This window comes from Callorhinchus milii, unplaced genomic scaffold (genome assembly GCF_018977255.1).
Source record: "Callorhinchus milii isolate IMCB2004 unplaced genomic scaffold, IMCB_Cmil_1.0 Scaffold90, whole genome shotgun sequence".
Taxonomy (NCBI): domain Eukaryota; kingdom Metazoa; phylum Chordata; class Chondrichthyes; order Chimaeriformes; family Callorhinchidae; genus Callorhinchus; species Callorhinchus milii.
This window is the reverse complement of record NW_024704831.1, coordinates 175,001-190,019: the sequence shown is the minus strand read 5'-3', so window position 1 is coordinate 190,019 and position 15,019 is coordinate 175,001. Positions and strand designations below refer to the sequence as shown.

At 49.6% G+C, this 15,019-nt stretch overlaps 3 protein-coding genes across 3 annotated transcripts in view; 1 reads left to right on the top strand and 2 right to left on the bottom strand.

The window, feature by feature from the left end:
• Window positions 1–7: 7 nt before the first annotated feature.
• mrto4 (MRT4 homolog, ribosome maturation factor) lies at window positions 8–3,214 on the top strand. Its single transcript, NM_001292391.1, is given in 9 exon segments — window positions 8–116; window positions 874–932; window positions 1,534–1,637; window positions 1,787–1,868; window positions 2,044–2,111; window positions 2,226–2,377; window positions 2,799–2,853; window positions 2,856–2,874; window positions 2,989–3,214. Coding segments are annotated over 9 exon segments (708 nt in total). The 5' UTR covers window positions 8–88; the 3' UTR covers window positions 3,130–3,214.
• A 138-nt stretch (window positions 3,215–3,352) lies between these two features.
• On the bottom strand, window positions 3,353–9,626 carry akr7a3 (aldo-keto reductase family 7, member A3 (aflatoxin aldehyde reductase)). Its single transcript, XM_042345759.1, is given in 8 exon segments — window positions 3,353–4,212; window positions 5,021–5,150; window positions 5,537–5,636; window positions 6,655–6,751; window positions 7,308–7,412; window positions 8,206–8,265; window positions 8,267–8,394; window positions 9,387–9,626. Coding segments are annotated over 8 exon segments (990 nt in total). The 5' UTR covers window positions 9,595–9,626; the 3' UTR covers window positions 3,353–4,050.
• A 1,552-nt stretch (window positions 9,627–11,178) lies between these two features.
• Window positions 11,179–15,019, bottom strand: part of mad2l2 (mitotic arrest deficient 2 like 2) — a 6,236-nt gene continuing 2,395 nt past the window's right edge. Inside the window, exons 4-9 of the mRNA XM_042345760.1 lie at window positions 14,804–14,875; window positions 14,545–14,645; window positions 13,470–13,564; window positions 13,210–13,283; window positions 12,911–13,003; window positions 11,179–11,809 (exon numbers count right to left, since the gene is read on the bottom strand). Of these exons, the coding sequence (XP_042201694.1) occupies window positions 11,768–11,809; window positions 12,911–13,003; window positions 13,210–13,283; window positions 13,470–13,564; window positions 14,545–14,645; window positions 14,804–14,875 (477 nt within the window). The 3' untranslated portion in view covers window positions 11,179–11,767. The remainder of the gene's footprint in view (window positions 11,810–12,910; window positions 13,004–13,209; window positions 13,284–13,469; window positions 13,565–14,544; window positions 14,646–14,803; window positions 14,876–15,019) is intronic.

Here is a 15,019-nt window from a genome sequence, read left to right as displayed (position 1 = left end):
TGACAGCATGAGGGGCCAGAGACCGACCTGACCGCTGGGGAGCGGCTGGTGAGCGGCCACTGGTTGGTGAGGTTACGGGGGGTACAGGATGCCGAGGTCCCGGCGCGACAAGAAAGGTAAGGCCAGGGCCGGGCCGGGGGTGGGGGTGAGGGGCGCCTCACGTGGGCAGCGATCAGGGCCGCGAAGCCCATCACCGCGTCTCCCACAGACACGTGTCCTCCTCACAGGGCCTCGGTCCACACAGTGTGAGGCACAGGTTTGGCAAAGGTCAGGGCTCTGGGGGTGGAGACTCCAGAGCGTGTGCTGCGGAGTCCTGTAGCGCAGTGGTCAGTGCGCTCGCCTCACGGGCCAGGTTCCCGGGGCAGGCGAAACCTCACTCCGCGCACACGCCCGCTGCGCGCCATCGGCCGCCGTGTTCCGCCCGCAAAATATCCGGTCAATTCACTGTACCGTGTACTCCGTGAAGCGCTTTGGGACGTCTCGAAGACGCGATAAGCGCTATATCAAATGCGAGGATTATTATTATTCTGTGAAGCGCTTTGAGACGACTCGAGAAGGCGCTATGTCAAATGCAAGGATCGTTATTATTAAGGCTGACTGCTGGGATCCAGCTACAATTGCCCAGTTTGTCATTCAATACGCAGTCTGGAAAAGCTTCTAAATGTTTGTCCAGCCGGGACCATCCCACCTTCGCTTATGTCAGTTCTCTCTGTCTCTGCACAGAGCCTGTCAGCACTGACATGATGTCAGATTTTATGCCACACATTTGCAATTATTGGAGTTAAGGTCAGAGCAGCCATCTCAGTACTAATCCTCTGCTCTTGTGGCAGGTATCGGCGCTCGCTCGTTCACTCACTCAATTTCTTTCTCCAGTTTCTCTGACGAAAACAGCAAAGAAAGGATTGGAAGTCAAACAGAACCTGATTGAGGAGGTGAGTGAGTGTACACGGTGACAGACATGGTAACATGCACCTCTGCCCCCACTAGCGACAATCAATGGAATCTGTTTGGGCAAATCACAAACATGATTTCCCTAACTAGTAACTCAGAAAAGTGTATCAATGAGAGATCTCCCTTTTCAAACTGTGCACTAACACACTTCAATCATTGTGGTGTGAATGCTGGGTGAGTTTGACTTCTCTCCCTCACATATGGATTCTTAAGCCAGTTGTAACACCGCCACTTCACAGGCCAGGAACTTTCCAGGTCTGCGTGGCTCATGGCCACACAATGCTTTTTTACCCGCAGGCCTCAGGAGAAGCTGTCTCTCATCTCTATAACTAGGGAGTGCAAAAGACAAACTAATCATGACAAACAAGTGTGAACTTTGGCTGGTTTAGAATCATTCTTGAGATTTTATGTATAAATGATTTGTTCTGGCTGTATGCAGGTGAGTGATCAGGAATGTGCTGATTCCTGTTGTGAATAGGTCTTTGGCATTACAGCCTCCACTCAGACTGATCCACTATAAAATGGCTGCCACGGCTGTTCTCGAAGCTTGTTTCTTATCCTGTTTTACAATTGTTTTTAAAGTTACGAAAATGTGTGGACACCTACAAGCATCTCTTCATCTTTTCCATCAAGAACATGAGAAACAACAAACTGAAGGACATCCGGAATGCCTGGAAACACAGCCGGTAAACCATTCACCCTGTAATCCTTTAGCCTCGAGTTAAAACCCAGGCCTTGCTGTACCCAGCCCCCGAGAACAGGCACACGAGAGTCAGGTGGTAATTTTGAGGTGAAGGGGACAGGGAGAGGAAATGATTTCTGTTTTTGTCTCTAGGTTCTTCTTTGGCAAAAACAAAGTGATGGCGTTGGCCTTGGGGAAGGGCCCGGCAGACGAGTACAAGGAGGGGTTACACAAGGTGAGTGTGCGCTTGTTGATCCTGATCCCAACCACCAGCTCGAGTGTGGATCCCTGACTTGGGACGTTGTCCTGTCATGAAAGGTGTTATACAAATGTAATTTGTTGCTGTACGTTTCCACCTACCCTTACCTCAGAACAGAGTTTAAATGTTTGCTTGTTTTCTGTTTCTGCAGGTCAGTAAAGAGCTGAGTGGTGAAGTTGGCCTCTTGTTCACCAGTCGTACAAAGGAGGAGGTGATTGAGTACGTTTCTGAGTGTTGTGTCCCTGTGCAGTCGGTGCGCCTCACTCACTTTATGCAGTTTCTGTCGATCATTTTATCTAGATGTTGATGTTTTCTCTCTTTCCTTCTCCACAGATGGTTTGATCAGTTCTCAGAAAACGATTTTGCCAGATCTGGAAACCAGGCCACCATGGCAGTGACTCTGGATGCCGGACCCCTGTCACAGTTTACACACTCCATGGAGCCACAGCTGCGGCAACTCGGACTCCCAACCTCACTGAAGAAAGGTACAGAACACTCTGGGCTGTGATCAGCACAGATCTGCGCTGGGCTGGAAGAGTTAATAATAATAATAATAATCCTTGCATTTGATATAGCGCTTTTCACGTCGGGAGGACGTCCCAAAGCGCTTCACAGAACACACTGTAAAGTGAATTGACTGTATATTTGTGGGCGAACGCGGCAGCCAATTGCGCACAGCAATGTCCCACAAACAGTCGTAGATTGAAAATGACCAATTTATCATTGGTTTTGGTTTTGGAGGGATTATTATTAGGCTCTGTGTGGAGTAAGGAAACTTGCCCAAGGTTTCGCCCTCTGCCTGGAATCGAACTCAGGTCTCTCACTTGCAAAGCGAGTGCTCTAACCACTGAGCTACAGGACTCCATAAAGTTGCACAATATGGAGTAACCACTCTTCTCGTTACAGGTGTTGTGGTGTTATTGTCTGACTATGACGTGTGTAAAGCGGGAGATATTCTGACCCTGAACAGGCTCGTTTGCTGGTGAGTAACCCCCTCGCTGTGCAGGAAACGGGCTAGCAGATCAATGAGCAATTGTAAGTTTCTGTTTAGCCAAATAGCCAATTTCAGCTCATGTTCGATTCGATCTCTTTGCAGAAACTGCTGGGACTGGAAATGGCTGAATTCAAAGTGACAATAAGCTGTATGTGGAACTCGGAGACGGGGGTCTTTGAGAAACTGGCAGCGATGGATGAAAGTGAGAAAAGCAGTGATAAGATGGAGGAGGAAGAGAAGTGATGACAGCACTGGCTTGGAACATCAAAGCCTGAACTCATGGACAATATGTAACTGAACCTTGGATTTCTAAATAAAGTGTAAAACTATTGCAGCCTCGGTTACTGAGATGGAGCTCGGATACCACCATTCACTAAGTGGGGAAATGAATGTAAACGAGTCTGGCTTCACCTCCCCTCTGCCACTGAAGGGAACCCAACTGTACAAAGTCCATCAGACGCTGCCGTTTAAAGTGTAATCCACGGTGACAGTGGGATTTATTTCTCTTTTACAGGTGCACAAGTTCTGTTAATTATTAAATATTTTTATTCTGTTACAAGTAAACTTGCTCAATGTTTCGCACTGCCCAGGAATCAAACCCAGGTCCTCTCGCTTGTGAGGCGAGTGCCTTAACCACAAAGCTACGAGGACTCCCAATATCTCGCATTAACACCAACTCAAACTCACATATTCCCTCCAGGTAACAGCAGGAGCTAAGGGAAATGCTGTACTCACACTTCGTCCTGAAGTGATTCTCCTTGTAGACCAACGTGCTTCACACCCTAGTAAAGAATTGCTGGATTTGGCAGGCGACAGTTAGTGTAATTCTGTGACACGCTTTGAGACGTCTCGAAGACATGATACGGTGCTATATTAAATGCAAGGAATATTATTAATCCTCACTGTTCTATTGTAGTCTTCCGCAGGAGCCTGAGCTCTCTAGGCACAAGTCAAACAAACCAAAATCGCTGCTGTGTTTGAGGCTCGGTGATCTAAAACCGCCACACTCAGCTCCTGTTAACAAATCATTCGGAATTAATAAGAGAAACGTGACCCTCTCTGATTGAAGGGTTTATCAGCTAATCACTCAAGTATCAGCACTTGTTTTTCTATGACGGTTCCCAAAGCATATGAATGTATTTCTGCCTCGCAGACACAGCATTTCTAGCGGAAGTAATTTGGGCAGTCGTGGGCCACCAGCATCCAAGCTTCATTAAATGCCTCAACCACACTTGGGGGGAGGGGCCCTTCCTCTGATCCAGCCAGGTTCTGTTGCAGTTGTTCTAAGCCGGAAACTCCAATGACAACCCCGTCGCCAAGGTCTCCCTGAAGAAACAAACGAATTACATTTGTGTAGCACCTTTTACGTCAGGAGGACGTCCCTAGGAGCTGGACAGTCTGATCCACACCCGAGTTGGTAATTTGTATCAGGAAGGGTGGAGGGTAGGGGTAAGAGGGTGACAGAAGGCACGGTTGCCGAAGAGGGTCTTGAGACTGGTCTTGAAGGAGGCAAGGGAGGGGACCAGACAGAGGGACTATGGGATGGATTCTGGGGGCGGGGGAGTGTCAGAGAGGTTGAAGGCCCACCCGCCAATGAAGAAAGAAACAGGCATCAAACACATGCTACCAAGAAGTGAATACACCCCATTTAACCGGGAAAATGCTGGCCCCTGGGAAGTGCAGAGACCCAGAGGAGAACTGCTCTGCTCCTAAGGGCTCTACACATAATGAAACGGGAATAATTCTCTTATCGACATTTACACAGCAGATTTTTCCACTTTCACCTACCCCCACCCCACACCAATCACAGAGACGGTGCAAATGAAGAAGACCCTTCAAACTACTTGATCTCATCCTTCCAGAAAACCCACACTGACACCTTTCCACAATAGCTTCAAGAATATTTCTTATAAAAGTTCTCAAATGCTTCCCTGTTTCTCTCCTAAGCTCTGCCTCCTATCCAGCTGTGTCGATGTGTCTGAAGATATTTTCTGAGTTGACATTTGACCCGACTAATACAGTATAACCAGACTGACCACACTGTATAATTTGAGATGATTTCTACGGATCTGTTTACTGCCATCTCACACGAGTTCTCTTTGAACGGCCCCATGATAATTTCAGGTTAACATACTTGGAGCTTGGAGTGATGGTACATCCACTGCAAGGCTGCAGATGTCAGGCTCAGCTTCTTCGGGCTACAGGCTGCATCGATTGCTTTCTGGACCAAGTCTATGGCTCGGAAATGCTCCTCCTTCCAGTACCTGAGCAGGGATTCAGTGAAGAAACAGCATAATTCAAAGAGAAAGCCACAACAGTAGCTGTGGAGCTTGGCTCCTGCAGCCAGACACCTCCCTGCTAACACCATCATTGTCATGGCCCGGCGAGCAACAACAACAAATTAGATTTACGCAGCACCTTTCATGTCAGGAGGATGTCCCAAGGCGCTGGACTGTAAGGGGTCCACATCCGAGCTAGTAGTTGGGATCAGGAGGGATGGAGAGAGGGGAGGGTAGTCGAAGGCACAGTTGAAAAGGAGGGTATTGAGACAGGTCTTGAAGGAGGAAGGGATGGAGTGAGGCGGAGGGAGTGTGGGATGATTACAGAGGGTGGGGGCAGAGAGGCTGATAGTGGGAAGAGGGAAGCCCACCTCTTTCTGTACGCCTCCGCCCAATTGTTGCCAAAGAATCGGCCAGCCGGCTGCTTGTCATCTTTATCTTCAAACCGGTATTTCCCAGTCAGCAGCCCACCTGCCCAGAGCAGAGAATCCCAGATAAGACAACACAGATCTGCTCAGTGCCCACATCAAACCCCACCTTCATTTCCCTTCTGCAAATCTCCCAGTGGTTGGGTGATGACTCATTCTCTCATTTGAAACAGGTGTGAAAGTAACAGGAGTTGAATAATTCTCCTTATGTGGTTTTTAATCAATTCAAACCCTTCAGGCATCTCTGAGATTGGCACTGATGGAGCCTGGAACTGTTGAAAGGTGAGGTCAAAAAACATTTCTTTGCTCAGATGGGTTGTGAGGATGTGAAATGCACAAGGTGGTATGGTCAGAATCAATTCAGATCAGATTTTTAACAGGGAGATGGAGAAAAGGCAGGGAAATGGGATCTAATGCACTAAATAATCCACTTCATGTTTTCCTAACCTGCTGTCTTAGCTCTGGACTACAAAAAACAACAAAATTACATGTGTATAGAATCTTTCACATAGGGAGGACGTCCCAAGGTGCTGGAGAATCAATGTTTCAGACCCAAGCTGGGGTTCGGGAACGGGGAGGGTGGAGGGCAGTGGGGAAGGAGGGTGACTGAAGGCACGGTTAAATAGGAGGCTCTTGAGATGGGTCTTGAAGGAGGCAAGGCAGAGGGACTGCGGGATGGAGATCCAGAAGGTGGGGGCAGAGTGGCAGAAGGCCCACCCACCGAGGTGGGCAAGGTGGGGCTCTTGCCGGAGCCCGCTGAGCAGAGGGAGTAGGCAGGTTGGTAGCAAGTTAAATGCTATATAGCTTATATAACGCCCTTCGTGTGGGGTACTTCCCGGATTACTCTCTACCTACCCAAGCATCACATTCCCAGTCAAGCAGACAAGCTCAATAAGATAGTTAGCATTCGTAATTCAGGAGAAATTTATTTCAACGATAATATCACTGATTCTCTGTTGTAACAAGTGCTCCAAGACGCAAACCCACATGAACGACGCTTTGTAAATGCAAATTGTTTTTGTAGCTACCCCTCCCTTTACTTTACCTGGAGCGCACCTTACCTGCGAGGGGGTTGTATGCATAAAATCTGATGCCAAAGTGCCGGAGACAGGGAAGGAGCTCGACCTCTACCTGGCGAGTTGTGGAGTTGTACATTCCCTGCAAACACAAACCAGACCCACTGGACCAATATTCTTTTGTCCATGGAGGATCGCCACTCAACCTAGCACCAAGCTGCCAATGTCCAGTCTGATGGGCAGCAGGAATTATACTAATCTCTTTTGTTAGTGGGGGTGGAGAAAACAACACCATTCGACTCCAGCGCATCTCTAGTGGATTGCATTCCAATCAGGAAGGGAGCTTATTCATTAGACCTCAGTTAGAGTATTGTGTCCAGTTTTCTTCACCCCATATAGGAGATTTATTGGGCTGATGCCACGGATGAGTGGTTTGCTATTTTTCATGTTGTTCTCAATCTCTCCCATGTTGAAACTGCCAAGCGCAGACAAACTCTCATCACTAGGGCTTCTGCTGGAAGGCTCTCGAGTCTAGACCAACAGTTACAGACCAACAGCAGTGCAGGTCTCCAGCATGTCTGTGTGGGCTGGGAAGCGGTGTTGCGTAGGCCGCAACAGGAGAAATAATAATAATGTGGAAAATAAATGACCAAATTCACTATGTGACAAATGCGTGACTTTGTAACTTGCTGACGTACCTGGTAGACTGTGGGAAGAACCCACTTATTGTGTTTACAGATAGAGTAAACTTCTGCCACTTCCCAGGAAGCATAGTTTGAGAGGCCGAGTTCTTTAAACTTCCCCTAAAAAAAATCGTATTAACAAAAAATCATGTAGGTACAGCATGTCCACACTTGACAGAATTTGCTGCAGTGTTCTCTCTCCTAATGGCAAAACAATATTCCCTGAATTTAAAGTCAAAATGGCTCAAAGCATTTGCTGTGTTGTAACTTGTTTTAGGCAAATGTAGTGGCCAATATCCACAAACAGCCAAAATGAATTTATCTGGAGGACTCAACATAAGAGAAACTTCTTTTCTCAGGCATGGGATCTTTAATATCCACGACAACAGGCAAATGGGACCTCAGGAACAATTCAGCGTTCCTCTGGCTCTGCTCTGAGCATAAGCCTCGACTGTGAGCTCTGGATATGGGATCGGAAACCCCTTCTGATCCAGAGACGAGAGTTCTACCAAATACTGGAAGCTGTTACTACGGTCACCTCCCCCCTCCCCTGGCTTGGCGTTGTGCTCAGCCACTGTTAAGCTTTCTGGGATGCTACCTGCGAGAGAGGCGCTATATTCATGCAAGTTGTTGTTGCACACATCCATAATGATAATAATAATCCTTGCCTTTGATATAGCGCCTTATCACGTCTTCAAGACGGTTCAAAGTGCTTCACAGAATATATTGTAAAGTGAATTGTCTGTCGTGTGGGCGAAACGCGGCAGCCAATTGCGCACAGTAGCGTCCCACAAATAGTCGGGGATTGAAGTGACCAAATTATTATTATTTTGAAGGAATTATCAGTATTATCAAATTAATAACTCGCACGGATTTGTGACTGAACTCAACTCTGAAAAATTGCCGGCCACACCTGCTGGTAAAGCTCGTGACAAGCCGCAAGGGTTTCCTCCACCGGTGTCTCGTGATCGGGGAGCGTGTAGGTACAGCACGTCCACACTTGGCAGCTGCAGTCGCTCCAGAGAGGTTTTGAACTGGCTTCGGACACTCTCCGGCTTCAGTGTTTTCCCGTCCCACGGATTCACCTTTGTTGCAATTTTCACTGGGAGACAATAAATAAATAATAATAATAATAATAATCCTCGCATTTGATATAGCGCTTTTCACGTCGGGAGGACGTCCCAAAGCGCTTCACAGAATATACTGTAAAGTGAATTGACTGTATATTTGTGGGCGAACGCGGGCAGCCAATTGCGCACAGCAATGTCCCACAAACAGTCGGGGATTGAAAATGACCAATTTATTATTGTTTTTGGTTTTGGAGGGATTATTATTAGGCTCTGTGTGGAGTAAGGAAACTTGCCCAAGGTTTCGCCCTCTGCCTGGAACTGAACTCAGGTCTCTCACTTGCAAAGCGAGTGCTCTAACCACTGAGCTACAGGACTCCACAAAGAGGAATTCCAACGGAATCATCAAAGGACTTATCACTGGCTTTCGTGGAAAGTGTGGGTTTGGGGGCCCCTACACTGGACGATGTCACGATCCCTGATCACTGGACCCGCTGGGGCCTCCCGAGCGACTCAGGGCCCCCCGTGCGTGCGCTTACGCCGTCTAAACGCCGCCTGTGACAGCCCCCCCCACCCCCCCCCCACACACTGCCCTCAATCTTGATACAGTGATCATGACGTGTGCGGTTACTTCAGGTGACTCACTGCTCCTCTCGAGAGACGCCCCCACAAAGGTGAACCGGAGCCCCCAATACAATGACAAGGCTTGAAATGTGACGCCGCGGCTTCGCCCGTCTCCGAGACCTCTCGAAGCGCTTCGCGGGGACACACATACGCCGTAAAGCGAAGTGACTGTACATCTTGTGGGCGAAACGCGGCGGCCGATGGATTGCGCACAGCAGTGTCCCCGCAAACAGCCGCGGGACTGAGTGGCCAAATTATTATTTTAGATATTTTTTGAAGGGATTATTATTATTATTATTGTTGTTGTTGTTGTTGTTGTTATGGGGGCGGTGGGGGGGGGGATTGTGGGCGTGGCTGGGCCTGGGCCTGGCCTGGGCCTCCCCCCCCTCCCGGGGCCTCTCACCTGCCGGTCCCAGCCCCAGGCCGCCCAGGATCCGCTCCGTCTCGCCGCCCGAGTACATGAAGGCCGCGTCCAGCTCGCAGTGCCCGGCCCGGGTGAAGGCCGACACCATGGCGGCGCTCTGCGCGGCGTCCGCCCGCCTCCCGAACTCCATGGTCCCGAGGACAGTGCGCGGGCGGTAGACGGCGGCCATCCTGAGGGCGCGGGGCATCGTGTCAGACACTGAGCGGCCAACAGGCGGCAGCACCTACACCCACAGCCACAGCCCCGCCCCACAGCCACAGCCCCGCCCCCACAGCCACAGCCCGCCCCCACAGCTCCACAGCTCCTCCCCCCACAGCCACAGCCCCGCCCCCACAGCCCCGCCCCCACAGCCACAGCCCCGCCCCACAACCACAGCCCCGCCCCCCACAGCCACAGCTCCTCCCCACACCACAGCCACAGCCCCGCCCCCCACAGCCACAGCCCCGCCCCCACAGCCACAGCCCCGCCCTCCACAACCACAGCCCCGCCCCCCACAACCACAGCCCCGCCCCCACAACCACAGCCCCGCCCCCACAACCACAGGCCCGCCCCCCACAGCCACAGCCCCTCCCCCCACAGCCACACCCCCCCCCACAGCCACAGCCACAGCCCTCCCCACAGCCCCGCCCCCCACAGCCACAGCCCCCCCCACACCACAGCCCCCCCCCCACAGCCACAGCCCCGCCCCCACAGCCAGAGCCCCTCCCCCACACCCAGCCACAGCCCCGCCCCCACAGCCACAGCCCCGCCCCCACAGCCACAGCCCCGCCCCCCACAGCCACAGCCCCGCCCCCACAGCCACAGCCACAGCCCCTCCCCACAGCCCCGCCCCCCACAGCCACAGCCCCGCCCCCACAGCCACAGCCCCGCCCCCCACAGCCACAGCCCCGCCCCCACAGCCACAGCCCCGCCCCCACAGCCACAGCCACAGCCCCTCCCCCACAGCCACAGCCCCGCCCCCACAGCCCAGCCCCGCCCCCACAGCCCCAGCCCCGCCCCCCACAGCCACAGCCCCGCCCCACAGCCACAGCCACGCCCCCACAGCCAGAGCCCTCCCCCACACCCACTGCTCCTCCCCCCACAGCCACAGCCCCGCCCTCCACAGCCACAGCCACGCCCCCCACAGCCACAGCCCCGCCCCACAGCCACAGCCCCGCCCCCCACAGCCACAGCCCCTCCCCCCACAGCCACAGCCCCGCCCTCCACAGCCACAGCCACGCCCCCCACAGCCACAGCCCCTCCCCCCACAGCCACAGGCCCGCCCCCCCACACATCCACAGCTCCTCCCCCCACACATCCACAGCTCCTCCCCTCCAAACCCACAGCTCCTCCCCTTCACACACACGTCAGTTCCCGACTTGACTTTTCAAATGTCCTCTTCAAAGATCTCCTCAGCTGAACCATGCACAGGATCCAGCGCATCCCAAACCCCCCACCCACACTGGACTCCATACCCCCATCACCAGTTCTGGCCGGGCTCCAGTGGCTCTTTCGCTGAATTGCTTGATTTCAAGATCGTCACTCTTTTTCAAATCCCCTCATGCCCTGACACCTCCCGACCTCTCCGACCTGCTTAACCCCCAACCTACAGCCCCCGATCAACTGACTCTGGCCTTCTGCATGATCCTCGTGCCCTCCGTGCCCTCATTGGCGGCTGCACTTTTAATCACTACGTCCCGAAACTCTGGAACACTCTTCCTCTATCCTCCGCCTTTTCCCATTCTTCCCCATAAGAAATGCCAAACAGCAGCAAAATATAAGCCCCAAACTGTTTTTCGTACTGATGTAATTTTTATTCAGTCTCAAACCCAGCCACCTCACTTTGTGTAAACTTTTAATGAAATGGTGAAAGTTGATCTGAAGCAGAGGTTAGTGCGTGCTGCCAACTTCTGGCCATTTAGTACAATACATTAAAAGATCAGTTAAATAACACCAATGAACACTAAAAAAGTCACAGCTTTTACCCATTGCCCATCTATTGAGCACATCATGAGGAGCAAAACTTAACAATGGAGGAGATAACTAACTTTATTACATACTTTAACCCACATTTATACACATTACCACCTCCTCAATCAATGTAAAACACAGGATACATCGTTTCAGCTAAAACACAATGATTTTGTGCCAAACAGGTTTAAACACAACTCCTAAATGTTCCATTCTGGACACTGTCTTCAAAAATGCAAACTTGTTGTTGAAGGCAGTCAATAGACTGGGCTACTTTGCTGCGATCACTGATCTGCCCACAAGATGAAGCTCCTCATATATGATAATTGGCTCTAAAGGTTCTCATTTCAGGAAAAGCAGTGTCTGTGACGCTTCTCTCCACACAGGGTCCTGTTTGTTTCTGACCAAACTCAGGGTGCTTTCTGAGCCCTCTCCTCTACGTACAATTGCATCTTTAAAAGAGTAAATAAAACAAATAATCAAACGGACATTAAGTGATGCCTCACACAATCCAATATAGACTGGTGGTTGGTTTGTAGGATTCAACTGTGCATTTTCTGCTGTAGATAAAATGCCCAAAGCACCAGTCTCAATGGAGCACCATTAACAGTAAAGAATCATCTTGTCACAGCTTAGAGCACCAGAATGGATGTCATAATCAGTAACAAACTTCGTCCCTCAATTGCAGTTCAATTCACAGTTATGAATAACACTCATCACCAAACATTCCCACAACAACTCCCAGAGGTGAAAGGGAACAAGCAAATTAGCCTCAGCCTCTGGCTGGCAGAACCTCATTCACCTACTCGCAAACAGTAGAGCCAAGTCCTCTGAATTTCCTTCGAAAACCCATTTGCCTTTGCTTCCGGTTTTCAGCGTCTCTTATAAACCTATTGCTTCAACTGTGCCTGGAGACCTTCCCATGTTGCTCCATAATAATAATAATCCTTGCATTTCATATAGCGCCTTATCAAGTCTTCTAGACGTCTCAAAGCACTTCACAGAGTATATTGTAAAGTGAATTCACTGTATGTTTTTTGGGCAAAACGCGGCAGCCAATTGCGCACAGCAGTGTCCCACAAACAGTTGTAGATTGAGTGACCAATTTACCATGAATATTATTTGTTGATGAAGAAATTATTATTCCCGAAAAAGTGATCCCCCCAATCAACTAACAACCAGGTTCCTACTTACTGTTAGGTAAACAGAGGTGTGTGGAGTAAAGAAACTTGCCCAGCATTTCACCCTGTCTGGGAATCGAACCCAGGTCCTTTCGCTTGTGAGGCGAGTGCTCTAACTGAAGCTACAGGAAACACTGTAAACCCTAACCCTTAAATGGAAATGATTGTTGTTTGTATGGCACGAGTGAAGCAAAATATTGGTCTCGGAAGATCAACATGGAGAATGTAACATTTGGCTCCTGGAGGTGGTGATCTGTGAGTGTTCGCTGACAGTCACTATACATCACAGTAAATCGTGTGAAGAGCTCAGGCACACTTTCTTGACATGAAAGTTGCTGTATCAAATGTGATAAATCTTATTATTATAAATACCTTCAAAATATCTGAGGTCATCGTCTTCAATGGGATGAGACGTGGTTCTCGCATGTTGACTTCCTGCTCATCAGCGTGAATCCAGGGGAAATCCTACAGTAAATACAGCAGGTTTGTGAGACAGCATCAGGGAGTTTGGCACGCCGAGAGGCACCAGCGAAAGAGAAGCAATTAGGATTTCTCCCCCCCACCTTCCCAGCAACACAACCATACAATTACATATGTGCTGCTGTGGGAAGGAGGGGAGGAGGAATGGGGGGGAGTGGGGGAGGGGTTGGAGTCAGCAGAGAGACCCTCACCTTTATCACCTGAATTTTCTCCATGTTCCGCGTGGCAGCATCTCTCGTGTGAACCAATACCGTGAAGGTGCAACCTGAGAGACCAACAAAGCGATTAATCGAGGAGTCTGCCCAAACCAGCGAACTGAACAATGGAAAAAAGGGGTCTATAGCCCAGGGTCAGACACTGTCCAAACAGTGCAAGATTCACACAGGGAAGAAAGATCCACCAACTCTCCCACTCATTCTCAGTCTCCCCCTCCTCCGCTCCCCCTCATTACCTGGTGGGTTACTCTCGAGGATTGCGTCACAGACACTGATTTTCAGGATCGATGCTCGTAGTAATTGCTCGACGTGGGAGAGCAGAGAGTCAGAGCTGCAAAACACAACAGACTTTCAGTAAACAACCGATTCAGACCCAGATGGTCAGCAATCACTGGCTCCATCTGTATCACAACCTAGATGTTGGAGAATTTGTCCGTTTTTTGTTGTTGTTGAACTTCAGTGAATCAAGTTCATTTTAATGTCACAAGAATCTCCCTGTCTGAACCATGAAGTATAGACTAGAGGCAGTAACCACTGAGTACTTGGCTTATTGTGTGGTTAATAATAATGATACTAATCCATTGCATTTGATATAAAATAATCCTTGCATTTTGATATAGCGCTTTTCAAGTTAGGAGGACGTCCCAAAGCGCTTCACAGAACACACTGTAAAGTGAATTGACTGTATATTTGTGGGCGAACGTGGCAGACAATTGCGCACAGCAATGTCCCACAAACAGTCGTAGATTGAAAATGACCAATTTATTATTGTTTTGGGTTTTGGAGGGATTATTATTAGGCTCTGTGTGGAGTAAGGAAACTTGCCCAAGGTTTCGCCCTCTGCCTGGAATTGAACTCAGGTCTCTCGCTTGCAAAGCGAGTGCTCTAACCACTGAGCTACAGGACTCCATGATATAGCGCCTTATGATGTCTTTGAGACGTCTCAAAGCACTTCACAGAATATATTTTAAAGTGAATTGACTGTATATTTTGTGAGCATAAACCCTGCCCAACCCAACCAGGATGGAAGAAAGAACGTCTGCAAATGTGGCAACAAAATACTGTAAAAATTTAACATTTACATTCCAAACCACTGCTATGTTAAACCCGGGTTAATTCAAACACGCTACATAGATTGAAACACGCTTTCCATGCACTGAAAGCACTCCGAGACACCGTCCAGCGTGAAGGGCACTATATAAATGCAAGTTGTTGTTGTTGAACAAAACTTGGTCAATCCGAGTACGTGGCCTAGAGTATCGCAACTTCAGAAACCAGAACAAGCGCTTGGGAAACACGAGGACGTTTAACCTGACAGAAAGCAGCGGAGGCTGAGAGATCTCGAACACAAAGCGTTCCACTGGATGATGCTCTTTATCCAGGATCATCACAACCACACGGTCCACCTCGTTCTAAACACAGGAGCACAGTTACATGTCACACGTTACAGGGTGTAAGCCATTGCTGTCGATACACTACAGCTGTAATTATCAACAAAAAAGTTGAGATAAATCCGTTCATCCTCTTTAAGTCTAAGTTCACGCACAGACACATTGAGATGAGATCTCACCTTCTCAATCAGAGGTTTGATGCAGTGAAGCGTGTCCTGGATGTACTGGTTCAGCTCTGGGTGACATGACATCTACACAAACACACACACAAGGCAAAGGGCAAAATCACCAGTCTGGCACACTCGTCGCTCAGTCAATCCTATAACAAGTGGAACAGGTCACCAGGAAGGCGCTCAAAGCCAGAATAATAATAATAAATAATCCTTGAATTTAAT